Source organism: Neofelis nebulosa, chromosome X (assembly GCF_028018385.1).
Source record: "Neofelis nebulosa isolate mNeoNeb1 chromosome X, mNeoNeb1.pri, whole genome shotgun sequence".
NCBI lineage: Eukaryota > Metazoa > Chordata > Mammalia > Carnivora > Felidae > Neofelis > Neofelis nebulosa.
This window is the reverse complement of record NC_080800.1, coordinates 47,029,035-47,056,630: the sequence shown is the minus strand read 5'-3', so window position 1 is coordinate 47,056,630 and position 27,596 is coordinate 47,029,035. Positions and strand designations below refer to the sequence as shown.

The following is a 27,596-nucleotide window of genomic DNA, read 5'->3' as shown; positions in this document are numbered from 1 at the left end:
GTCCTTTGACAAAATATGAGCCAGGCAATACTGAATAAAATATCTGACTTTGAATAATAGGCTTATTTATATACACAGGTAATTGGTGCTGACAATTGAGGCAACACATTAGAATTTTTTTTCATAGGGAAGATTAATACTCAATTTTAAAGAAGCATAAAATATTTACCTATACTTGCTTCTTGGTAAGTATGTTCTACCAAAACAATTCAGTGTGAAGCCCACAAGCTCTATTCACACTTCCCTTTACAACACATTCTTTTAATTCAAAACTTTAGATGTGGATCTCATCTTATCATTAACTTCAGAATTCCAAAACAGACATGCATTTCATCAGACACAGTGCTTTTTCTTGTGGCCAACCCATAAAACAGAACAAAAGCACTTTGCAACCAGCCAGACATTCACACTACATGGGTCCTTTATACCTTAATGACAATATATAAGAGAAAAAAAGATCCCAGGAGGGAAAAAGCAAGTTGCATCATGAAAACGAAATAATGGCAGATTAAAAGCCATTGTTTAACCATCTTCCCAGCCTCAGAGTAGTTTGCTCCTAGCATGCCCCAGAATCACCCTAAAATCACTGAAGCATTGTTTCTTTGTAATATGATTTTTTGCCAGACATTGGATCTTGCTTCTCCTAGTGACCATCCCTAATTGTTTGCTTCCCAAAAAGTTCCACCCAAGGACTTGGATAAAAATCAATATTCACACATCTGAATTAATTCTGATCTCATCACATGAGGATGAGTGTCGGTTTATTTCAATTATTGTTTTCAGAGCCTCTGAGGAATTGTTTGATTTTCTTCTCCCTCTATTGATGGCTCTTCTTTCTTTTCTACTCCTGTGGAAGCTTTTCTGATGGACAGCGGGACTCTGTGGTATCAGAGTTGATGTTCAAGTGGCTAAAGCCTTCTACTAGCATTTTCCAAGAGGATGCGTTTTGCCCTTTAGAGTTCCCCGAAATAGCTTCCCTTTGAATGAGGCAATAATGGCATTTACACTTATTCTGATCTCTATCATGTGAGAAATAGATCTTTCCTTCCCTTTCAACCCGATAAGGTGCCATGTGATAGTAACTTTTCTGTCTCATGTTCTCCATGAATGTCTTTTTCCTCTGAGGGAACGCTGACTTCTCCCACCGCCTCTCATGTTGGCTCATCTCATCTCTGTATTGCTGTTGGATCGTTTCCTCGGGTAGAGGGGTGAAGTAGTTGCTATTAAAACTGGGGCTAAAGCTAATACGATCCAGGTTTTGCACTTTGGAGAAAGATGACTGGGAAGTTGATGTAAGTTTCTGGGACATTTCTTTTGGTGGAATCAGCAATGAATCAGAATTAAAAGGTGGGGTAACTTTACGTGGAGGATCCATGGACAAATAGTCTCAGCTCAAAGCTACCTTTGAATCTCAGGGCTGGACAGGAAATTGAAACTCAAGGTTCTCAGTTTGCTTGAAATTAATAAGAAAAAAAGACTGCAGCCAAAAGTTGTCAAGCTGAAAAAAAGTGGTGGAAGGAGAAGAAAGAACAGGGAGGGTCATAAAAAATTAGTTTTTATTTTTTAATGTAGAGAAATATCCTTATTTTCTAATGGGAATGAAACCAATAATAATGAAGCATATTAATGATTAAACATAGAGTGAAAGACATATTACAGTGACATTCTTTATCCAGACTCTACTTTTCTCCTGTAAACATGGGACACAAAAATCCACTAGTTTGGCAATTATTATCCTGTTTTGGAGAGTTTTGTATTATTAGTCATAATGAGCAAACCCAGCATCCAGGTCTTAGTCTTTTTACTTTATACCATTTTCTAATAAATGGAACCAGGGCTCCTAAGAGAAACTGTTGGTTCTAGAAGACTAAGGAAACAAATGTCAAATATAATATGGCATCCTTAAAAGTCTGAGGAACTGTTAAAGACAGATGCCTATGCAAATAATCCATCAGTACTGACCTAAGAATTTAGAGAATGTTCTTCCAATCAGTGATATTATAGAAAAGTAATTAACTCAATAAATATTCAGTAAAGCTCACTATGTTTCATGCAGTATCTTGAGTCAGCATCCCACATGCTATGTTTCAGCCAAATTTCATCCTCTTTCTATTCATCACGTGGCCTGTGCTCTAATTTCCACAACCTCATACTTGCTCTTGTGCACAACCTCATACATCCTTTGTCAGGAATGATTTCCTCCATCTTAATCTGGCTGATTGCTAGTTACCTTCACTCTCAGGAGGCTTTCTCTGACCCTCTGGAATTAGGTCATTTCCTGCTAAGTGCAGACAAGTCCATACAATTATCTTCTCTCTAATAGAAAACACTTATCACAGTTTCTTGTCAGTGCTTGTTTTATTGAATGTCTCCCAACAGACTAGTTGGCTCCTTGAGGTCAGAGATCATGCTGTCTTTCCCTCTCTTCAATCCTAGATCCTAACATAATCTGGGATGATGTTTTATATATCTAGTGTCATAGTTAAATATCAGATGTTAGGAGGGAGAAATAATCAAATGTAAAACCATACATCAAATCCTGTTCATCCAACAAAGATTAAATGTTAAATAGAAGAGTGTAGCTAATAAATTTAATTTTTAATAGATGAAATATGATAGACATTCCTTGTAAAACTACAAATATATCAACATTTTATTCAAGTTCAAAATGAGATGATTGGAACTGCAGTCTGAGAGCTCTGCTTTGGGGGGAAAGGCTTCCTGACTCAGAATACCATACACACGGTAAGGGTCAGACCTTTGTTTTCCATCGAATGCTGATGTGTCTGGATATGGTGCCTGGACCTGTGACAACAATTTCTGTACCACAAGGGGATCTGGACTTAGGAGAAGCCCATCCAGTGAGAATAGAAGCTCAGAAATATGGAGTTTGTTACTTTATGGCATCATTGACTTATGAAGTTAATCATGTATATAACTACTCTGCAGTGGACTTTTGTTTCTCTGACATAATTTCTTATCATATCACAAGTTAAACTAATTTAATTATGTTTTCTGCTATGTCAAGAGTGAATCTTAACTAAGTTATTTTAGTTCTCTCTAGTGGCTCATTTCTGGTGGCTGTTTGTCACCAGGGAGACAAAGTTAAGTCCTCTGTTGACTGCTGGGAACCCTCCCAGTGACTTTGACAAACTTCATCCATGACCTTTGGATTCCCCAACAGATTCCTTAAACCCACCCAAGGTGTGTCAGTTTCTACAATGTTCATTTAAAGGTGGGGACCTGAATGATGGTACAATAGGCTACAGAATAAACTATGGGTGTTAGATCCTTACTTTTACAATATATTATTTTACCTCTACTTAAACAACTCACCCAAGGATGAAATAAAGTGAGTGTGTTAGATAGGTAAACTAAGAGAAAAGCATACAAGTGGCACCAACCCCATCGACTTTTGCACATTGGTAGTGCACTGGTAAACTGGTTCTGGTAGCGGGAGGGGAGAATGCACCAGACTGTAACATATGTTGGCTAACTTCTGTCATGTAAACACTCCTGCCTTTACTGATTCAAGCTGCTGACAATCTAACAACTGGTTTGTAAAATCCCTAGATGTTTTTGCACCGGCCCTTATGAATTGGAATGATCTTACTCCTGCAATCACTGAGTGTTGTGAAACTAAAGGAGATTGTCAGGAGTCCTGGCATTTTCCCCCTCCTCACTCATGTGTGACTTTCCCAAGCCTGGCATTAATGGCATCTTTTAGACCATAACTAGGCTGTTTGCAGCCTCATATGTTTCCTTCTGGGGAGAGCAGGAGGAGAAGGATTGGGTCTCAGAGCCTCATCTTCACAGGTGAATGGAACCTCAGGTGCTATGTTTAAGTCTTTGACCAGGGCTCAAAACTTGCCTATGCCTCTCACACCTCCTGACCCTCAATTATGTACCAGAAACTGAGGCACCCAGAGGTACAGCAGCTTGCTTAAGGTCACAGACACAGTTAGTAAGTGATGGGGCTGGAATTCTGCTTCAGATATGCTTTTCCTCAAAGCCAGAGTCAGTGGAGACACATCTGTGCTGTGAGGTGTTTCCTAGGGGGACAGGCACAATAAATCCAAGTGTTTTACTGAGTGGTTGTGGGAACCACGACAAAGTCACGTTTGATTCAAGACATACTCACTCCCTGAAGTCTGAAGTGCAGGAAACCTTCAGTTACAAGGGAGACATAATTATCCATAGAACAAGATTATTGTATAAACTCTGAGACCTGCTTTACTTCCTTTTTAATCTCATCCTTTGATAAATACTACTAAGCAGAAGTAAGTAAATATATAACGTTGGAAAGAATGAGAGATAACACTTACCTTCATACACTCTTAGTGAGACTGAGAGGCAGGCTAGGGATATGCATCAAGATTTACATGTAAACTCCATAAGGTCCATACATTTTCTTTTTAAAAATGTCTTCTAATCAAATGATCAGATTGATGTACAAAGCTTTCTGAACAAAGATATTTACCCTAGCTATATTTGAAAAGGTGTAGAACTGGAAAGAACTTAAATATACATCCATAAAGGTTTGATTGAATAAAATAGACTAGTTCCATGGACAGGGTAATATGCATTTAAAACTTAAGGTTTCAGGCCACACTCAGTAAATAAGACATAGCCTCTGTAGAGAAAATATTATCATCGCAAAGAACATATCCCTCTTGTGGATCAGAGTATCTTACTTTTGCATTAGTTCAGAACCTGGGAGGAGCTGATGTTAAAACAGAATTCAATGTGCAAAAAATTTATTAGGGGAAACATCTGTGAGAGAAAGCATGAATTCAGGGGAAGCTAGGAGAGAGCCTTTAGAACCTTATTCTGGTCTGAACTCTAGTGAAGAACAGAGAAGGAATAAAGGTTGGGTAAAAGCATCTTTGACTACATAGCAGTTCTTTTTTTTTAATGTTTATTTATTTATTTTTGAGAGAAAGAGAGAAAAAGGGAGAGAGAGCGCGCGAGAGAGAGCTCACAAGTGGGGGAGTGGCAGAGAGAGAATCTGAAGCAGGCTCCAGGCTCTGAGCTGTCAGCACAGAGCCCAACACGGGGCTGGAACTCACAAACTGTAAGATCATGACTGGAGCCAAAGTCAGACGCTTAACCAACCCAGGTGTCCCAACACATCAGTTCTAAGTAGAGTTTGCAAAGTCACTGGGGTGGGGGGGAGTCCTTGTGTCACAATTGGCTATCTACTTGTATTGCTAGCCAAAATGGTATATTTAACTTTGAACTCCCACTTGTAACAATGGAAAAACAGACCAAATATATAAAACATTTGCCGGCAAATCCTTGTATATCAGGTAATGTGAAGGACAGTGATCCTTGAGAGAGAAGAAACAAAAGAGATGTGAACAATGACTGCTCAGAGAAGGTTTTCAGGCTACCGCACGTGGGTGGGTGGGGGACCCAGATGGAGCCAGTGGACTTTCTGAGTTGAGAAGAGAGAACTGAGTTTCTGAGAGATCAAGGCAACTAGTGTTCAAAAGATACCAGAGAGGAGAAAGCTGCAATGAGAGAAAACCTTAGGGGTCAAAGGGTCTCCCTCATGTATTAAGCACATGTATGTGATGCCAGGGAAAGTACCATCTGAAAGGATTAGAAGGAACAGTGCCTAGTGCTTGGAGTAGGTGGTAATTGTGCCTGTTAAATCAGTAAGACTGGAAAACCTAGGGATACGTGGGTAACTGGATTAGTACTCAGAGGAGTCTTTTGTCAGTAGTGGGGAGTAAGTATCCCCAGACCTGGTGCTGCTCTAGTTCCACCGAACAGTATTAAAACATAAGTAAATAGATGAATGAATGAACAAATAAATAAGTGAATACACAAAAACTATTGAAGAAGTTGAGGCATAAACATTATTTTCATACACTGCTGGTGTGACTGGAGGGTAGGTTAGGAATATATGCCAAGATTTAAATGTAAAATCTATAGGATCATAAGAGGGTTCCCGTCAACACTTGGGTGTGAGGTAATTTCTGAGGACAGAGAAAGAATCATGTGCTAGGATTAGAGAAGACAATATTTAGTACTTGCACAGAAATTAGAAAAGTACCTGTTCCCAACAGCCAGGCTGGAAAACCTCAGGATTTATGGGATGTTAGGTAGAGTACTCAGAAGGATCATTTCTTGGTCATGGAGAATAATTAGCCATCTACTGCTCCATCTACAGCTCCAGTTATACTAAATCCTAAATGGAAGACCCAAAGAATCAAAGTGTTTCCAAGTAATTTAATTGCATAGTAGAAAAAGCACAAGAATAATTTTAGCATCACAGTAATATCCATCATTCGATAAGGTAGCATCCATTATCATACATTCAATCAAAACTTAGCAGGCATGCAAATAAGCAGGAAAATTCAACTCATAATGGGATGATAAATGAGTCAATTGAGAATAGCCCAGACTGACACAGAAGTTAAAAATAGCAGATAAGAACAGTAAAACAGTTATTATAACAATATTCCATATGTTTAAAAAGTTAAGAGCACTGAATAATATATAGAATAGTTGAATCACTATATTGTACACCTGAAACTAATATAATACTGTATTCTCACTTTACTGGAATGAAAATTTTAAAAATTAAATTGAAAAAAGTCAAGATATGTAAAATACCAAAAAAAAAAAAAACCCACAAATGGACTATAGATGAATTGCAGAAAAAGTACTGAACTTTAAAGATAGCAATATAAGTTATCCAAAATTAAATGAAGAGGAAAAAGAAATGTTTTTATAAATTCACAGAGCATCAGTGAGCTGTGGGAGAACTTCCAGCAGCTCTCATATATGTGCAATTGGGGTCCCTGGAGGAGTGGATCAAGAGGTGGGGACAGATAAAACATTTGAAGAAATAATGCCCCCAGTTTTTCCATATTGATGAAAACTATAATCCCACAAATGGAAGAAACTCAATAAAGCACAAGTAACATGAAGGAAACTATACTAAGGCACATGATAATCAAATTGCTCAAAACCAGTGATAAAGAGAAAATCTTAAAGCAACCAGAAAGGTAAAAAATGTTAATTACCCAGAGGGATTTTTCCTGAGAAACAACCCAAGTAATGACAACGTAAGCAACATTTGCTAAAGCAAAAAGAAAACCTCTGAGCCTAGAATTCTATAAGCAGTGAAAATATTTTTTCAAAAATAATGACAAAATAATGTCCTAAATAACATCTTTTTCACATACACAGAATCTAAGAGGATTAATCAACAGCAGACCTCCCCTTATAAGAAATGTTCAAGCAAGTCATTCAGGCAGAAGGAAAACAGCACCAAATGGGAACATAGATTTCTGCAAAGCAATGGAAAGTACCTGAAATAGTAACTGCATGGGTAGAGGTATAAGATGTTTTTCTTACTATTTAAACTCTTTGAAAGATATTTGACTCTTCATGAAAAAAATAACAATGTAATGTAGGGATTTAAACATATGTAAAAGTAGGGGCACCTGGGTGGCTGAGTCGGTTAAGCATCTGACTTTGGCTCAGGTCATGATCTCATGGTTCATGGGTTTGAGACCCGTGTCGGGTTCTGTGCTGACAGCTCAGAGCCTGGAGCCTGCTTCGGATTCTGTGTCTCCCTCTCTCTCTCTCTGCCCCTCCCCTGCTCGTGTTCTGTCTCTATCTCTCTCAAAAATAAATAAACATTAAAATTGTTTTAAACACATGTAAAAGTAAAATGTATGGAGAAAAACCCACAAAGGTTGGGAGGAGGGAAATGAAATATTAATGTAATGTTCTCATTAAGTTAAATAAACATAGCTTTATTTAAAAGTATACTGTGATAAAATAAAAGTACATTTTAAGCTCAAGATCAAACCCTCAAATAACAACCAAAGTTATTGCTAATAAGCCAACAAAAGATAAAATGGAACCAGAAAATATTACCAAAAAGGCAGAAAAAGGCAGAAAGGGAATAAAGTGCATATGGAACAGAAACAAAATCAGCCTCCCAGGAATAGTCTTATCTTATTATCACTGCCACACTCAGTCATGGACTGAGAGCAGCCTGTGGGAAATGTGGTCTAATAAAAATGTGGAGATGGATTTCAGAATGCAATAGCTGGTGGCCTAAGACAATTACCTTCCCTACAGGCAGAGTTATGAGATGTACTTCCTAATGGCAGTCACGCTAATGCCTCTGTCTGGATAACTCCTTCCCTCATCCTGATTAACTTCTATCCCTTCAGTTCTGAGGTTCAGGGCACTTCTTCAGGCAAGCACATCTGACTTCTCTAAAAGGCAGATGCTGACAAAGTCCCCTTTATTCTCTCTAACTTAGGTAAGTACTTACAAATTTGCTGTAACTGCTCATACAATCATGTATCTCTCCCAAGCCCCAAGCCCACTAGAGTGTGATTTCGGAGTTGTAACAGCAGTGCCCAGCTCAGTGTTCTTGGAATTCATAGAATACACACTCCCTCTTCAGGAGTGTGTAGGGTTCTTCTCAATGCCTGCAGCATTGTTCCTCTACATACCCTTGTTCTCTGATCCCTCACCGTCTTCAAGTATCTGCTTAATGTCACCTTCTCAACAAGACTGGCCATGAACACACCATTTAAAACTGCATACCCACCAATCAGCACTCCCACTCCTCCTTTCTTTCACTACTTTTCTAACAGCACATTACCTTTGACTGCATTTCATCATTTGTTGATTTATTTATATTGTTTATCATTGTCTCTCCCACTAGAATATAAACTCAACAAGGGCAGGCATTTTAGATTGCTTAGTTCACTGGTGCATCCCCTGCTCCAACAACACTGCCTGGCACATAGATTATTCTTAATCAATATTTGTGGCTGAAATGAATTAAGTGCCCGATGCTAAGTAGGTGTTCAGCAAATGGTAGGCTTTATTAACGCTGCTTTCCTGGTTGAGTGATACTGGACAGGAGGTAGTCAGAGAACAGTGCAAATTGCTAAACACAGAGGGAGGAAATTGCTTGGATGTGGTCACCACCATCCACCTAGTTCTACCCAGAGTACAGTCCTGACAGTTGTTTTGGACTAAGTGGGTGCCTCTCACTTCCCCAGAGTACAGGCTGTCCTTATTAGTCAGCCACCCACACCCAGCATGGAGAGGGACACTGAGGCAGAAAGCAGGAGCTGGATTGTTTGGTAGTTTCCTCTATGACATCACATCAAACCTCACATTTACATTTGAAGTGCTTAAAATTCCTAGTCATACCATGTTCAACTGTAAATATCAACAACAGATATGTTGCCATGAGAAAGAGAAATGTTTTCACTGCAACCTGATGTGTTCGTTCTGTTAAAGATCAATTAGGAGTACTGAGAATGATTATTATTGACAATCACCAAGTGTTGAACACATAAAACTATAATAAGATTTATTAGGCTTATTTAACTGACGAGGAACAGACTTAGCAAAGGAACATAGACTAAGGTTAATAGAGTCAATAAGAGGCAATGCACTGATTTACCAGATCAACCTGTGAGCTTTCTCTCACAGATTTCCAATATTCACTTTTTTAGGAAAACTGTATTATAGATAAACTTCAAATGATAGGATTGGGTTCACAGGCAGATATGAATACTTAGCTAGTTTTTTATTCAACAAACAGAGGTTAAAGCTGCTTGAGAATTCACAGAGCTTCACTGGATAGAATATGATGGAAGCTCAAAAACACTGAATAAAAAATAGTCTAATTTTGGCTCATATGAAGGTAATTAGAAATAGAATTTTCACATAATTGATATATGCAACCTAAGACACAGCACATGAATCTTTAATTTTCTACCAAATAGTATACATTGTATCCTATAAAATAATAAAGGTACAATATTCAGAGAGTCATATAACTCCAAACACACAGAAAAGAAAATAGATCACAGGCAAACACTAACATTTTTACATCTCTCTATCCAACCATTTTGTTTCTATGTGTCGGTATGGATATATGTATATATACTTTACAGCATTAAAATGTACTTTATATACATTTTTTTTTGGTCCAGCATGTTTTGTTAAATTGTTGTATTTTTTTTAAGTTTTAAATGTTTATTTATTATCAAGAGAGAAAGAGAGACACAGTGTGCGAGTGGGGGAGGGGCAGAGAGAGAGGGAGACAGAATCTTAGTCAGACTCCAGGCTCCGAGCTGTCAGCACAGAGCCCGAGGTGAGGCTCGAACTCACAAACCACGAGATCATGACCTGAGCCATAGTCAGATGCCTAACCAACTGAGCCACCCAGGCACCCCTAAATTGTTTTATTGTTAAATTGACTTATTTTCTTTTAAAATTCAATAACGTTAAAAGCAAATATTGGGGCGCCTGGGTGGCTCAGTCAGTTAAGCGTCCGACTTCGGCTCAGGTCATGATCTCGCAGTCCGTGGGTTTGAGCCCCGCGTCGGGCTCTGTGCTGACAGCTCAGAGCCTGGAACCTGTTTCGGATTCTGTGTCTCCCTCTCTCTCTGACCCTCCCCCGTTCATGCTCTGTCTCTCCCTGTCTCAAAAATAAATAAACGTTAAAAAAAAATTAAAAAAAAGCAAATATTGAACAGTGGACATGTAGAAAAGGAGAACAATATGGGGAAAATCTGAGATAGTACAAATCTCATATTAAAATCGATGTAGGGGCGCCTGGGTGGCGCAGTCGGTTAGGCGTCCGACTTCAGCCAGGTCACGATCTCGCGGTCCGTGAGTTCGAGGCCCGCATCAGGCTCCGGGCCGATGGCTCGGAGCCTGGAGCCTGTTTCCGATTCTGTGTCTCCCTCTCTCTCTGCCCCTCCCCCGTTCATGCTCTGTCTCTCTCTGTCCCAAAAATAAATAAAAAACGTTGAAAAAAAAATAAAAATAAAATATAAAATAAAATAAAATCGATGTGAAATAAACAGAGTCACTGGTTGATTGAAAAGACATGATTTTTGTGTATCAATATTATATGCCCACAAAAGCAAGAGAATCACTTGGGAAATATCTTAAAATGAAATACTGAGAAAATCCAAAATGAAATTCGTAGTGTGTCATAGAAGGAAATAGTAAAACTTTACTTACCACTCAAAATAGAATTTAAATGAATGAAGAGAACTTCAAGATAGCTTGGTAGTGAGGATGGTAGTTAGCTGAGCTGGGGATGAAGGGTGATAGTCACCCTGGTCTTCCACCCTTATGAATCCTCTAGGACACAGTGACATCATGGATCTACCTCACAATTACAAGGCTGTGTTGCTATGGCACACTAGGGATGCCATTTTTGGGACCACATCCTATTACCTCCCTTCAATCCTAATGCCTCTACTTTTACTTTACTTTACTTCTTTACTTTACCTTACTTTACTTTACTTTACTTTACTTTACTTTACTTTACTTTTGGGGGAGGGTGGAATAAAAATATCATAGTACATAACAAGGAATTATGGTATATTCCAGCCCCAAATACTACTGACAGAGACTGGACATGTGTCTGGATCAGATGACCCATAAATTATTAATATGTTCACCCTTTAGTGCTTCTGAGGGAATAAGATTTGGGGGACACGGGGATATTTGTCTATTTTGTGTACTGCTGTAACCCAAACATCTGGAACATTTTTTGGCACATTGTAGGCACTTAATAAATCTTCCTAGATTGAACAGATTGGTCTGGCTCCCCCATGAAACTATAAGAACCTCCAGGGCAAGGACCCTGAACTTTGGAAACCATTCCTCCAGGACACTGCTAAACTCCTGCTAGGTATCACTGAATATTGACTCAATCAAGCAAATAAATTCCCAAACACAGTCAATGAGTGTTTGAATTTTTACTTTAGAGTTATTATTTTCTCTGTAGTGCACCTGAACTGTGACTGAATAATTTTCTTTAACTAAAAAACACCATTTAGTTAAAAAAACACACACACACACACAAGTACGCAACTAATTAAATATAGGAAAAAGAAAATAAAACTATGAAATTTTTACAAATAAGGTTCAGATTGGGTAGTAAAAATGCTATAATTCTCTAAATTTCATAGAGACAGAGTAGAGTGGTTGTTTCAGGGGCTGGGAGAAAGATGAACAAAGAGTTAATTGATAAAGAGTTTCAGTTTTGCAACATGAAAAGGGTTCTGAAGATTGAGTGGGCGACAATATGAATGTACCTAAACTTCCCCTAGAAGTTGAGGGACCAGATGACAGAAGCTTGTGGCAAGAATGATTTAAGAAGAGATTTGGGAAGAAGTCTGGAGAAGATGGCGGCATAGGTGGACACAGGGCTCACCTCATCCTGCTGACCCGCTTAGATTCCACCCACATCTGCCTAAATAACCCAGAAAACCGCCAGAAGACTAGCAGAATGGACTCTCTGGAGCCAAGCGTAGACAAGAGGCCCACGGAAGAGGGTAGGAAGGGCAGAGAGACGGTACGTGCTATGCGGACTGGCGGGAGGGAGCTGAGGCAGTGGAGGGGCAGCCCGCCCTTCAAAGCAGAGCCCCTGAAGTGTGGCTTGCAAAAGCAGAGCAGCCGGATGGAGTGAGTTCTGACAGCCAATGGGACTTAACATCTGGAAGGTTAAAAGTCAACAGCTCTGCTCTCAGAGAACAGGTAGGCCAAGAGGACACTGGGAGGGAGAGTTGTTGAGCCCCGGGAGACAGAGCTCAGCTTGGCAGGGGAAAAAAGCCCCCTGGGAAGCACCATCTCCCTCTCCCATCCCCCAGGCGATATTCCAAAGGGAACCAGTTCCCGGCACGGAACTTGCTATCACCACGCAAATGCCCAACGCTGTGCTTCCGTGGATCCATCCCTCCACTGGGCCTGCCTCCCTCCTGGTGCTGCAGGGCCCCTCCCGCAGGGGACCACCGACGGCAAAGTGAGCTAAGCCTACACCTCCCGCGCCTGTGCACCTTGGATCCACCCTGGCTAATACACCAGGTCCCATTGAAGCAGCACCACAGGCTTGGCAGTGTGCAAGCAGCCCAGACAGGGGCCACATCACTCCACAGTGAGTCCTGCCCCTGGGAGAGGGGAACATAAGGTACACACCAGTCTGACTGTGGCCCCAGCGGTGGGCTGGGGGCAGACATCGGGTCCGACTGCAGCCCCGACCACCAACACAAGTTCCTTCCGACAGCACAGGGGAAGTGCCCTGCAGTTTGGAGCTACCACAGGGACTACGCAAAATGATGAAATGGAAGAATTCTCCTCAAAAGAAACTCCAGGAAGTACCGACAGCTAACAAAGTGATCAAACCCGATTTAAGCAATATAATGGAACAAGAATTTAGAATAATCATCATAAAATTAATCTCTGGGCTTGAAAAAAGCATAGAGGACAGCAGAGAATCTATTGCTACAGAGATCAAGGGGCTAAGAAATAGTCATGAGGAGCTGAAAAATGCTATAAATGAGGTGCAAAATAAAATGGAGGTGGCCATAGCATGGATTGAAATGCTATGGAAGAGGAGAGAATAGGTGAATTAGAAGATAAAATTATGGAAAAAGAGGAAGCTGAGAAAAAGAGAGATAAAAAAATCCAGGAGTATGAGGAGAGAGTTAGAGAACTAAGTGATGCAATCAAATGGAACAATATCTGTATCATAGGAATTCCAGAAAAGGAAGAGAGAGAGAAAGGGGCTGAAGGAGTACATGAACAAATCATAGCTGAGAACTTCCCTGATCTGGGGGAGGAAACAGGCATTGAATTCCAAGAGGCACAGAGAACTCCCTTCAGACGTCACCTGAATCTATCTTCTGCACGACATATCATAGTGAACCTGGCAAACTACAAGGATAAGGAGAGAATTCTGAAAGCAGCTAGGGATAAATGGGCCCTAACATACAAAGGTAGACACATAAAGGTAGTAGCAGATCTATCTACTGAAACTTGGCAGGACAGAAAGGAATGGCAGGAAATCTTCAATGTGCTGAACAGAAAAAAATATGCAGCCAAGAATCCTTTATCCGGCAAGTCTGTCGTTCAGAATAGAAGGAGAGATAAAGGTTTTCCCAAACAAACAAAAACTGAAGGAATTCATCACCACTAAACCAGCCCTACAAGAGATCCTAAGGGGGAATCTGTAAGTGAAATGTTGCAAGGACCACCAAGTACCAGAGACATCACTACAAGCATGAAACCTACAGATATCACAATGACTCTAAACCCATATCTGTCAATAATAACACTGAATGTAAATGGATTAAATGCTCCAACCAAAAGACATAGGGTATCAGAATGGATAAAAAAAAAAAAAAGACCCATCTATTTGCTGTCTACAAGAGGCACATTTTAGACCCGAGGACACCTTCAGATTGAAAGTGAGGGGATGGAGAACTATCTATCATGCTACTGGAAGTCAAAAGAAAGCTGGAGTAGCTGTACTTATATCAGACAAACTAGACTTTAAATTAAAGGCTGTAACAAGAGATAAAGAAGGGCATTATATAATAATTACAGGGTCTATCCATCAGGAAGAGCTAACAATTAAAAATGTCTATGCGCCGAATACGGGAGCCCTCAAATATATAAAACAATTCATCACAAATGTAAGCAACCTTATTGATAAGAATGTAGTAATCTCAGGGGACTTTAATACCCCACTAACAACAATGGATAGATCATCTAGATGCAGGATCAACAAAGAAACAAGGGCCCTGAATGATACATTGGATCAGATGGACTTGGCAGATATGTTTAGAACTCTGCATCCCAAAGCAAGAGAACATACTTTCTTCTCCAGCGCACATGGGACATTCTCCAAGATAGATCACATACTGGGTCACAAAAAGGCCCTTCATAAGTATACAAGAATTGAGATCATACCATGCACACTTTCAGACCACAATGCTATAAAACTTGAAATCAACCACAGGAAAAAGTCTGGAAAACCTCCAAAAGCATGGAGATTAAAGAGCACCCTACTAAAGAAGGAGTGGGTCAACCAGGCAATTAGAGAAGAAATTAAAAATATATGGAAACAAATGAAAATGAAAAGACAACAATCCATGCCCTTTGGGATGCAGCAAAGGCAGTCCTGAGAAGAAAATACATTGCAATCCAGGCCTATCTCAAGAAACAAGAAAAATCCCAAATACAAAATCTAACAGCACACCTAAAGGAAATAGAAGCAGAACAGCAAAGACACCCCAACCCAGCAGAAGAAGAGAAATAATAAAGATCAGAGCAGAAATAAACAATAGGGAATCTAAAAAAAACTGTAGAGCAGATCAATGAAACCAAGAGTTGGTTTTTTGAAAAAATAAACAAAATTGATAAACCTCTAGCCAGGCTACTCAAAAAGAAAAAGGAGATGACCCAAATAGATAAAATCATGAATGAAAGTGGAATTATTACCATCAATCCCTCAGAAATACAAGCAGTTATCAGGGAATACAATGAAAAGTTATATGCCAGCAAACTGGACAACCTGGAAGAAATGGACAAATTCCTAAGCACTCACACACTTCCAAAACTCAAACAGGAACACATAGAAAATTTGAACAGACCCATAACCAGTGAAGAAATTGAATCAGTTATCAAAAATCTCCCAACAAATAAGAGTCCAGGACCACATGGCTTCCCAGGGGAATTCTTCCAGACATTTAAAGCAGAGATAATACCTATCCTTCTTAAGCTGTTCCAAAAAATAGAAAGGGAAGAAAAACTTCCAGACTCATTCTATGAAGCCAGCATTACTTTGATTCCTAAAGCAGACAGAGACCCAGCAAAAAAAAGAGAACTACAGGCCAATATCCCTGGTGAATATGGATGCAAAAATTCTCAATAAGGTACTAGCAAGTCGAATTCAACAACATATAAAAAGAATTATTCACCATGATCAAGTGGGATTCATTCCTGGGCTGCAAGCTGGTTCCACATTCTCAAATCAATCAATGTGATACATCACATTAATAAAAGAAAAGAAAAGAACCATGTGATCCTATTGATCAATGCAGAAAAAGCAATTGCAAAATTCAGCATCCTTTCTTCATAAAAACCCTCGAGAAAGTCGGGATAGAAGGAACATACTTAAACATCATAAAAGCCATTTATGAAAAGCCCACAGCTAACATCATCCTCAATGGGGAAAAACTGAGAGCTTTCCCCCTGAGATCAGGAACACGACAGGGATGTCCAATCTCACCGCTGTTGTGTAACATAGTGTTGGAAGTTCTAGCATCAGTAATCAGACATCAAAAGGAAATCAAAGACATCAAAATTGGCAAAAATGAAGTGAAGCTTTCACTTTTTGCAGATGACATGATATTGTACATGGAAAACCCGATAGACTCCACCAAAAGTCTGCTAGAACTGATACAGGAATTCAGCAAAGTCGCAGGATGCAAAATCCATGACACAAATCACTTGCATTCTTATACACTAACAATGAAGGAACAGAAAGACAAATAAAGAAACTGATCCCATTCACAAATGCACCAAGAAGCGTAAAATACCTAGGAATAAATCTAACCAAAATGTACAAGATCTGTATCCTGAAAACTATACATAGCTTATGAAGGAAATTGAGGAAGATACAAACAAACGGAAAAATATTCTGTGCTCATGGATTGGAAGAATAAATATTGTTAAAATGTCAATACTACCCAAAGCTATCTACACATTCAATGCAATCCCAATCAAAATTACACCAGCATTCTTCTCGAAGCTAGAACAAGCAATCCTAAAATTCATATGGAACCACAAAAGGCCCCGAATAGCCAAAGTAATTTTGAAGAAGACCAAAGCGGGAGGCATCACAATCCCAGACTTTAGCCTCTACTACAAAGCTGTAATCATCAAGACAGCATGGTATTGGCACAAAAGCAGACACATAGACCAACGGAATAGAATAGAGACTCCAGAATTAGACCCACAAAAGTATGGCCAAGTAATCTTTGACGAAGCAGGAATGAACATCCAATGGAAAAAAGACAGTCTCTTTAACAAATGGTGCTGGGAGAACTGGACAGCAACATGCAGAAGAATGAAACTAGACCACTTTCTCACACCATTCACACAAATAAACTCAAAGTGGATGAAGGACCTGAGTATGAGACAGGAAGGCATCAAAACCCTAGAGGAGAAAGCAGGACAAAACCTCTCTGACCTCAGCCGCAGCAATTTCTTACTTGACACGTCTCCAAAGGCAAGGGAATTAATTAAAAGCAAAAATGAACTATTGGGACCTCATCAAGATAAAAAGCTTCTGCACTGCAAAGCAAACAATCAACAAAACGAAAAGGCAACCAACGGAATGGGAAAAGATATTTGCAAATGACATATCGGACAAAGGGCTAGTATCCAAAATCTATAAAGAACTCACCAAACTCCACACCTGAAAAACAAATAATCCAGTGAAGAAATGGGCAGAAGACATGAATAGACACTTCTCTAAAAGAAGACATCCAGATGGCCAACAGGCACACGAAGAGATGCTCAATGTCACTCCTCATCAGGGAAATACAAATCAAAACATGATTTATCTGGTTTTGATACATATTTTTAAAAATACAGTGAGATATCACCGCATGCCAGTCAGAGTAGCTAAAATGAACAAATCAGGAGACTATAGATGCTGGAGAGGATTTGGAGAAATGGGAACCCTCTTACATTTTTGGTGGGAATGCAAACTGGTGCAGCCACTCTGGAAAATAGTGTGGAGGTTCCTCAAAAAATTAAAATAGATCTACCCTATGGCCCAGTAATAGCACTGCTAGGAATTTATCCACGGGATACAGGAGTGCTGACGCATAGTGGCTCTTGTACTCCGGTATTTATAGCAGCACTTTCAACAATAGCCAAATTATGGAAAGAGCCTAAATGTCCATCGATTGATGAATGGATAAAGAAGTTGTGGTTTATATACACAATGGAATACCACTTGGCAATGAGAAAGAATGAAATATGGCCTTTTGTAGCAACATGGATAGAACTGGAGAGTGTTATGCTAAGTGAAATAAGTCATACAGAGAAAGACAGATACCATATGTTTTCACTCTTATGTGGATCCCGAGAAACTTAACAGAAGACCATGGGGGAGGGGAAGGGTAAAAAAAAGGTAGAGAGGGAGGGAGGCAAACCATAAGAGACTCTTAAAAACTGAGAGCAAACTGAGGGTTGATGGGGGGTGGGAGGGAGGGGAAAGTGGGTGATGGGCATTGAGGAGGGCACCTGTTGGGATGAACACTGGTGTTGTATGGAAACCAATTTGACAGTAAATTTCATATTTAAAGAAATAAAATAAATAAAACATAATAAAATAATCTCAGCCTCAGGGGTGTCAAGGGAGATAGCCATATATTTAATGAGGGTCTCCTTCAACCTCTGTAGGAAGGCTATTGGGCTCTCATTCTGTGTTTGTAAAATAGTGGCTAATTTAGTATAATTTAGGGGCTGAGTCTTAGATATTTTAATGTTTTTTAAAATACAAGCTTGGAAGTGGCAGCAATACCATTCCCCAATCAGGATTTTGAGGTGGAACTGCCTGAGTTCTAGTTAGGGAGTTGCAAGTTCCCTATAGGACCTCCAGTCCCATGGTAATTAATGAGTTGCCCATCCCCATATCTCTTAGCTGCTGCCTGAACCCCACAATTTTCTGTCTCATTAAGAGTCTGATTTAACAAAAGCATTATATCTTTCCAGGTCAACTCAAAAACATATGTAATATGCTGAAAAACCTCTATATACTTATCCGATGAGAACATTTATCTACTTCTCCTTTATCTGTCTTAAACCTTGTAATGTAAAAGGTTTCTCCTTCTGGCATTCTAGCTTCTCATAAGGGAAACATGTCTGTTATATTACAGGGCGGGCCCAGATGAGGTGGGCAGTAGGGAGCAGAACTGCACTTTTTATATAGATTGAGAACCCAAGGAGGTGGAGGTGGAAGACTTCCTTTCCTCCTTCTCTAGGTCTGCTTTGGATACAGGTAAGGGGCCCTTAATTGTTTCCCCTCCAGAACGGGTTGCCATTAAATCAGGATCCACCTTACAGTACTTACATGTATCTCGATTTTTTAAAAATCTTAAACCAGTGTATATTTAAAATCCATTTAATATAAAATTTCCTTTTAAAGATTTCCCTCATGAACCTTCTAAACTTTCCTTTGTATTCAGATTTTGTCCCAAGCCATTTGTCTCCAAATAGCCAGTCTCATTGAGGACAAAATTACTTTCTTTTACCTTTCACAAAAATGTATTTCCATTCCTTATATTTTTCTTACATATCCATCTTTTTTTACATACAGAGTTGTTTTTTTATTTCCATCAGCCTTAATTACATTTAGCAGAATTGTAACTCCTAGAAACCATAGTCTCCAGGGAAAACTCAGTAGTAATCAATTGTGAACTGTCTGTTACATCAGGATTCCTTAGATGTCAAACTTATGAATCAATTAAGCACAAAACATGTTTTTTTAACAGACCCAAATATCCTTAGTTTTTCTGCAACAAGTCAAAAGCACAAACCCACATCTAGTAATTAGTGCTTTTGCCTTTTATCTCATTAGACATACAATGAATTTAATCTTAATTAATCATGCAAGTAAAACTTTAACGTTTTAGGTCACCAAAGACTTTGAAAGCTATTTTAACAATTACCCATGAAAACTATGAGACAGACAACATTAAACATTATTTAAGTTATTCTTTTGCTAACAAATTGGAACAGAGATAACATGAGCTTATCTGACCTTCAGCAAATCTAGATAGAATAAAAGTTTTGTTTTGTTTTCCACTAGTGGAATTAGGCAGTCCATGCCAGTCTGGAGCAGACAGGGAATTTCCCTGAAACAAAGTGAGTTTGGGCAGCTGCTGGGGAATATTTCTTAAGGTCCCCGTTCTGAGGTAGACTGACCAGAGACCGTTGGCTCTAACAGTTGGTTTTGAGGAATTCTCCCCATCCTGGTATCCTAGATGGGTACCTCCCAGTGAACACTGTCGCAGGACAAGCATGAGGGAAGAGGTCATTTTGTCCACCTGGCCTCTCCTCTCATGGGGATTTAGACACCTCTTAGCATTGGCAGGTCAGTAAAAACCCCAGACTTGTATCAGGCCTCTGCGGACCTGATTCTGCCTTGAGCCATATGAGGTCTTCACGGAATCTCAGGGTAGGACCCACTCAGGCTCCATAGCCGAAAACGTGGAGCATAGGCACTCACACACACATTTAGACAGATGACAGATTTCCACTCAGGATTTCCCTGTCCTATGTGGAGACTATATCACCAGGGAGGTGATCAAGCTCCCCTTCCGCCTCTAGGGCAGGCCTGAATTCCGTCCTAGGTCCCCGGGGACATTTACCCAATCTGATGTCCCATCCTGGCAGAATTTTCCTATTCCCCCTGGAGTCCGTTCAGCGAAGTGGTGGCCAAATATTGTCAGGCCCTGCGAGGGGGGACGGGGCGGGGGGATCCAGTGAAATCACCGGTGGCATGCCTTCCTTTCTGTCACAGGGGCCCAAGAAGAGTGGCCTTCTTGCTGGCCTCCGACAATGGTGACTCAAAGGACAAGCGCGGCTGTGGGCTTCCTGACCAATGCACCAAAAATGTTACAGCAAATACTTGGTGGCCAGGAAGAGACAAGCGACACACACTCGGGATTGGAAAAGACTATTTATTCTGCACCAGTGCCGGCCCAGTGGAATCAGGTCAGAAGACTTAGCCCTGAACCCTGGGTCTGGCCTTCTTTTATGTGTGGGATTGTAGGGGTATAAGGGGAAAAAAAGGGGGGTGCACATATTGACTGTGCTACACGGGAACTTGACAGATGCAGGAGGTAAGCAAGATGACAGAAGACAAAAGCATGCAAGGGAAAATCTGGTCTCGGACATCTAGCTGGCCCCCTTTTTTTACCTGCCCTTCCCATATTTCCTTCTCACCATGAGCTACATCAACATAACGTTGCTATCACAAAAACCTCTTGCTTAGGAAAATAAAAGTTGAAAACAACTCTATTGTCCATTCCAGGAACTAACTGAAAGATCCATCAACTCTTCAGTAAAAAGTGCCAAATGACATTTTTCAACCATAAGGAATTTGAAACTTTCGACTTAATATTCTTGCCTTGCTGTGTCCACCAAACCTACACCATTTTAGCCCTATTTTTACTCAGTCTTCATCACAACCTCCCCCAACGTTGAAAGAATTGTTCTACTCCGACTTCACAATTTGAATACATATCTCTCCTGTCCGGCCACCTCAAAGACTCTGCTAAGACCCTGTCCAGGTAGTGTTTTCCCTGACAGAGTTATCCAGTAAAGTCAGCTTTATTATCAAGTTGTTTGATTTTTGGAAAGCACAGTACATGACAAGCATAGTCACCATTACTGAACGTAACGAACCAGTGGACTGAGCTTAAACCCCAGGACCAATATGGATAGAAACTTCTGAAATGTGCACTGATTGAAGGACCACAGGTACTTAGAGAAATCAGTTACCAAACCACAGGTTTAAATGTGCAGTAACACAAGCAAAAAAGGTAAAGAAAACAGTTGTTAATGTATTTATTATACAGAGGAGAGCAAATTCACTCAAGTATGACAGCAAACCCAGAAGCATGGAAGGGAATGATTGATCAAAGCATGTATAAAAATAGTATTAAAGTACTTAGTATCTATTTTTGTTACAGATATCTTTCTGAGAAACATTCAGCACTAACGGTGACTTGTAACTGTCTGTCCCCAAAGTATCTGGTTGCAAAAGAGAGCTCGGGCAGGAGGAAAAAGGCCACTCTTCAAGCACCATGTCGGGAACTCTGCGGACACTGCCTTCCCACGCCTTGGCTGCAGGCGTGGGAAGAAGTCCACGAACATTGCATACACCCACGTCAGTACGCATACACCCAGTCAGTACGCACATATCCACGTCAGTACGCACACACGTTGCACCAGGCCTTTCCTGCGCATGCCCATTGTTAAGAAAGACCGTTGCTGAGCACGCGCCCTGCTGCCCACGCGTCCTGTGAGCAGAGCTGAGGAAGAAGCGGTGGTGTGGGCGGTGTCGTGATCTTTCTGGCTGCCTGCCCTCAACCGGTAGGTCCACAAATCAGTCCTTCCAGGACTTTAAGTGTGAGTGACTGTGAGGAGAGTGCCAGTGGGCCTCGGGCGGGTCGGGACGGTAGATCTGTGGCCTCGGAGGAGGAAGTTGCTAGGAGTTAGCGTTCTTCTCCTCACAGGCGTCGCGGCCGCCATGGCCCTCGTCCTCGTGGCGGTGGCACGGGGACAAGTGAGGACAGCTGGCGGCCGAGGACGGGGGAGGTGAAGACAGGGTGGGTCTTGGGGGCGTTCTTTGAGGTATCTGAGTCCTGCAAGCACCTGGAACTGCCGGCGGAGCACTGAAGCCAGAGTCCTCAGTGGGACCCTGGGTGGGAGGCGGGCCAGGCGGTACAGAACAGGTCTGGAACGGGTGCCTGTGGGCGGGGGTGGGGAGCGGTCAGTAGGTTAAGTGGCTGACGCTGGATCTCAGGTCAGGTCTAGATCTCAGGGTGGTGAGTTCGAGCCCCACCTGGGCTCCAGGATGGCCGTGAAGTCTACTTAAAACAAAAAACAAAAAACGGTGTGTGGGGCTGGAAACGGGGAACGGTGTGGGGTTGGAGCTGCGTCCCGGAGATTTGTATCGCACTGTGCAGGGTGTCAAGGGAGGAGCCGGCTCACTGGTCAGTATCGAAACTAGACACCTTGAGCCCTGGTGGTGGGAAGACAGCCATAGGCAGTACGCAAACGATTAAGACTTCTCTGTGTTCCAAGGAAACCTTATTTAAGAGGCAAAATGGGCCCAGTAACTGGGAATGTGGAAACAGTAGCGACTCAGGTTTAAATATCCAGCATTGTTTTCTCACATGCCTTTATGATGGGGAATCTAGCTGTGAAACTAAGCCTCGCGTTTTCTCCTGTCCTTAAGGTGATTTGACTGCCAGTTTGGCCGATGTGAATGATCTTGCAGCCCGTTTATTTGGTGTGACCACAGCATGTACACTATCCTTACGCAAGGTTGATTTTGAAAGTATTTTCAAAGTAAAAAAAAATTAAAATGTTACGCCTTGGAGGTGGTGTACCTAGCCTTTAGAATACATTTTCCAAATACTGATATTCTACTTTCAGGGTGAAAAATGAGTGGGCGTGTGAGAACAAGGTCTAAATCTAAACAAAGAAAGGATGATGGCAAGGCTAACCAGCCAGCTGCACCTGTGGCTGTGAGTACTTCAGCAATTGATGTTCTATACCATCAGTTTACTTCTCTGAAAATTTTGTTGACCTACCAACGTACAGATACAGTGATAAAAGTTTCTTTGCTGGGAAGGGGCAGGAAACATTGAACCAGAAGGATTCCATACTTGTGTTCCCTGGGTAAATATACCCTATGACTCCTTTGTCATGCTTACTAACAACAAGTTGTACGTATCCATCCCAGCATAGTTTAAAATAGCCTCCAGAGTGCTTGTGGGTACCTCTTCCGGGTAGCCACTCTGTGGGAAGAGTAACTCTTTTTTAATTTAAATTTTACTTAGCGTACAGTGCAATATTGGCTTCAGGAGTAGACTTCAGTGATTCATCACTTACGTACAACACCCAGCGCTCATCACAAGTGCCCTCCTTATCACCTGTCACCCATCTGTGCCATCCTCCACCCCCACCTACCTCCATCAAGCCTCACTTTGTTCTCTATCCTTAAGAGTCTCTTGTGATTTGTTTCCCCCTCTCCTTTATTGTTACTTCCCTCCCCATATGTTCCTCTGTTTTATTATTAAATTCCACATATGAGTGAAATCATAGGGTACTTGTTTTTCTCTGATTGACTTCTTTCACTTAGCATAATACATTCTAGCCCCATCCACATTGTTGCAAATGGCAAGATTTTAATACCTTTTGATGACTAATATTCCATTATATGTATGTGTATATAAATGGCCATATAACTTTTAGGAATACAATATAGAACTATATTTTATAAGTGTTTTTATACTTATTTATTATTTGATATAAAATGCGTAACATAGGTTTATATTATTGGCATGCATTAATGCAACTTTTTGTTCACACACACACGCACACCCTAGGCCCAGCAGCCCAGTGATGAGCAGCCTCAACAAAGGGAGGCACCCACTGAGTGTCAGGATATTATGCCGGAGCGAGAGAAAGCAGTTGAAGAAGCACCTCTGGATGAAGGTGAAGGGAAAGGGAAAAAGAATGCTTATGGGGGCACAGGGTATATTTTTGCATCACGCATTATGACGTAACAGGACAAAACAAAACCTTAGAAGAGAATCTCAGCCATTTCCTGAAAATTGTTTCAAAATGTGAATAGAGTATAGTTTACAGCTGTATTCACTCTAACGAATTTCCCCTTTTTCTTCAAGATTTAATCTGCTTGAACATGCAGTCTGTTCTAAATCAGAGGAAACTGTTTACTACAAAAGTATACATTTTTTCACTAGTTGAATGTGTTCTTCTTAGAACATTTTTGCGTGGCCTTTTCCTTCCCTGCATCAAAAGTGTAAGCTGGTTTTAACAGTGTGTGCAGAGTGCCGAGTCAGCATATCTTATAACATCAGGAATAAAGAAGATTTGCATAGGGATGGTAGCCTCATTTTATAAATAAGAAAACTAAGGTTCAGGGATTGTGGCTTGCCAAAGACTGCTTGACACATGGAGACATAACTCAGATTTCATTACACGGTTTTTGTACTTCCTACCATCTGTGTTGTTATACCAAAATGTGAGTGCTTTTGTATAAAATGCATTAAGACTCAAATGTGTCTGTACTGTAAAATAGCATAGTACAGGCACAGGAATAAATGAAGTTCAGTGGAGCAAGAGATAGACTCCAGAAAAAGGCTCGAGGAATGACAGCCACCATTTCCTTTGCTTAATCATTTGATATGGTACACTTGGGAAACGCTGTATAATTTGGGAGACTGGCATATAGGTAAACTATATTAGTGTGATTTTTAAGTGGCTTTAGGAGGTGTTTAACAACTTATGATTAGGAAAATCAAAAGTATCTTAAAAGGATCATGAAACGGAAATTACCAGCTTCCAAAGAAAGTATTTTCATCAAATACTTGTATGGAATTATTGACATCATTCAGGCCATGGATTATTTCAGGAATTCGCTGGTGAGAGGTTTCTACGATAGGACTGATGACAAAGTCCATTAATTTCTTTCCACCCTGCTCCCTTTATTCTCACTGTAAGACAGAAGTTTGACTATAAGTCACTAATATTTTGCTGTTATTTTTGATACTTGGTTCTCTGCATGATTCATTTATCATAAGTTATAGAGAGAGACTTTGCCCCTAAATCTAACTAGTTAAATTTCACAAAATAGCTTTCAGGTTGCTCCAATAGGAGATGTATGTCACTAGTGTAGGATTTGTCATAGGCCCACAAATGCACTCAGCTAATTGTTCAGGAAATTAAATTTTAATTTTCATTAAAATCCTATCCATGGAGCAGGGTGCCTGGGTGGTTCACTCAGTCAGGTGTCACACTCTAGATTTTGCCTCAGGTCATGATATCAGGGTTCGTGAGCTTGAGCCCCGCATCCAGCTGTGCACTTAGGAGTGCAGAGCCTGTTTGTGATACTCTTCATTCTCCCTCTGTGTGCCCCTCCCCTGATCATTCTCTCTCTAAATAAATAAATAAACTTAAAAAAAATCCTGTGCATGGTGTACATTTAAGATTTCTTAGCTGATGCTCTCTATTCTTAGTACACTGTGGTAATATAATGCAAATGTAGATTTAGTGTGGTTTCTCTTTAGATTGTTATTTGAAATAAGGTTTCATATTACAGGAAAACAAAGATGGGAAGTCCATCTTTCCATCGCTTTTTTTGTTACCCTAAGTCTACAGGCTTGTATTTCATATAATGGCAAGAATACATATTATCACTTCTTTCTTTATATTTTATGTTTACTCCTTAAGTTGATTATCTTTTTTTTTTTTTTTTTTTTTTTTGGTAAGGCCCTGACCTGGAATCTGGTATCCAGGAACTGCCTGTGCCAAAGAGTGGGGGCAAAAGTGAAGATGACAGTGATGTGAAGGGGGCGGATGTCCCAACACTGGAGCCCGTGAAGATGCCTGAAGCAGATATGTTATCCATTGAGAATGCAAAGTATGCAGATATTTTCCTGAATATTATATCTTTACTTATGTAGATATGACTTTATTGATACTTTAATGACAGAGTTTACACATAAAGGTAACTTTCATAAGTAGTTCAGACCCGAATTTCCTGACTGCCTGACTTATACCCTATCAGATGTAGACTTAAATTGGGTCAGAGCCTTCTTAAATAATAAAAAATGAAACCATTTCCTTTTTTATAAAGTGTAAATACTGGGGCGCCTGGGTGGCTCAGTCAGTTAAGCATCTGACTCTTGATTTGGCTCAGGTCATGGACTCACAGTTTGTGAGATTGAGCCCCACGTTGGGCTCTGTGCGGACAGCATGGAGCCTGCTTGGGACTCTCTCTCTTCCTCTCTCTCTGTCCCTCTCCCATTTGTGCTGTCTCTCTCTCTCACTCTCTCAAAATAAGGAAATAAACTTTAAAAAATAAATAAAATACACTGTAAATACTTTAACTGATGGCTACTTAAATTCAGAATCTTCTATAATTTCCTCTTTTAAAAACCACAAAATGGATTTGGAGTAAATACCAGTTTGTATGAAATATGCTGAGGCACTGAAGTAGGTTCTAATACCAGCTCTAACATAAGCTGTGTGATTCTGGGAGGATCCCTTCACTTCTGAATGCATCTTGGCTCATATATTTAGTGATTTCAAACCAGATATATTGCAGTCAGTTTTTATTGCTGAGTTTTGCATTCTGTGGTCCTATTGGATAATATACATGGAATACAAAAATCTTCCATTTTGTATGATTTATTTGTCATCAGATAACATCTTTGGTCAAATTTTAACATCTGAGTTGAGATTTCATTGCTACTGAGAACCAGAAAACACACTGCTTGATGTTGGCTTTTCTCTATGGAGACCTGGATACCTGTTCTTAAATTTTGTCAGACTCTAAATTATTGTGGCTCTTACAGAACACGTGCATTTTGAAACCTTTCCCCAATGAAGGCTCAAATGACTGAGTGATAAAATGGCAAGAGATAGTCTAGTTTCTAGTTTCTGCACTCTCCCTACATCAAGTAGGGTGCAAGCATGGGTGTTATATGTAAGCGATGAATCCCTAAATTCTACTCCTGAAACCAGTGCGACACTAGATGTTAACTAACTTGAATCTAAACACAAAGATAAAAAAATGAAACTACCTTTTAATAGGTTTATTTCATTTTATCTGTTCTGAACCTGAAGTGTTTTTTTTCTTTTCTTGTACCTACAGAAAGTGTGGTGTGTTCCAAAAATGTTGGTAAAGCATACGCTTGGAATTCTATCTTATAAAATAAAAACTATAGTGTCCTCTGTATATCATTAATTTAATGTAAATAAATTCTGCTGAGTAATGTTTCCAACTCTGTGTCTGTCTTACAGGTGAAGGACAACCGAAAGTGTAAGCAAGAAGAAGCTGAAACCATGCAAACTGCTCTCATGTAGGAAGGACACTTCACTGTTAAAAATCCCTCAATAAAATCTTACAACTTTCTCCAAAGACTCTTTTCAACCCTGTGTTAAACTTACTCTAA

The 27,596-nt window shown here is 40.3% G+C and overlaps 2 protein-coding genes, 2 long non-coding RNA genes and 1 other non-coding gene across 6 annotated transcripts in view; 2 read left to right on the top strand and 3 right to left on the bottom strand.

The window, feature by feature from the left end:
- LOC131501824 (uncharacterized) overlaps positions 1-27,596 on the bottom strand; it is a 181,528-nt gene that overhangs the window by 46,207 nt on the left and 107,725 nt on the right. The window lies entirely within an intron of this gene.
- LOC131501825 (uncharacterized) lies at positions 1,221-11,154 on the bottom strand. The gene is made up of 3 exons (XR_009256901.1): positions 11,032-11,154; positions 6,062-6,196; positions 1,221-1,498 (listed from the first exon to the last, which is right to left on the bottom strand). It is a non-coding gene; the product is annotated as an uncharacterized LOC131501825 (long non-coding RNA).
- Positions 10,146-10,230, bottom strand: TRNAH-AUG (transfer RNA histidin (anticodon AUG)). Its single transcript has one exon. It is a non-coding gene; the product is annotated as a tRNA-His (tRNA).
- On the top strand, positions 21,856-27,556 carry LOC131501822 (P antigen family member 3-like). 2 transcript variants are annotated; one of them, XM_058712216.1, is made up of 5 exons: positions 21,856-21,978; positions 23,047-23,138; positions 24,003-24,111; positions 25,909-26,059; positions 27,445-27,556. In XM_058712216.1, exons 2-5 carry the CDS (start codon positions 23,055-23,057, stop codon positions 27,446-27,448), a joined length of 348 nt encoding a protein of 115 aa, XP_058568199.1. In that variant the 5' UTR covers positions 21,856-21,978; positions 23,047-23,054; the 3' UTR covers positions 27,449-27,556. The 2 variants fall into 2 exon arrangements, with proteins under 2 accessions (XP_058568199.1, XP_058568200.1); XM_058712217.1 differs by lacking the exon at positions 21,856-21,978 and adding an exon at positions 22,916-22,935.
- The window catches only part of LOC131501823 (P antigen family member 3-like), a 185,115-nt gene continuing 179,405 nt past the window's right edge, over positions 21,887-27,596 (top strand). The window contains exon 1 of the mRNA XM_058712220.1: positions 21,887-21,936. The gene's annotated coding sequence lies outside the window, so the exon portion shown is untranslated. The remainder of the gene's footprint in view (positions 21,937-27,596) is intronic.

Bases quoted from the DNA above. Each gene is read 5' to 3' on its own strand.
- LOC131501822 (XM_058712216.1), top strand. From the start codon at position 23,055: ATGAGTGGGCGTGTGAGAACAAGGTCTAAATCTAAACAAAGAAAGGAT. The intron at 23,139-24,002 runs GTGAGTACTTCA...CGCACACCCTAG, and splicing joins AGCCAGCTGCACCTGTGGCT to GCCCAGCAGCCCAGTGATGA. The intron at 24,112-25,908 runs GTGAAGGGAAAG...TTTTTTGGTAAG, and splicing joins AGAAGCACCTCTGGATGAAG to GCCCTGACCTGGAATCTGGT.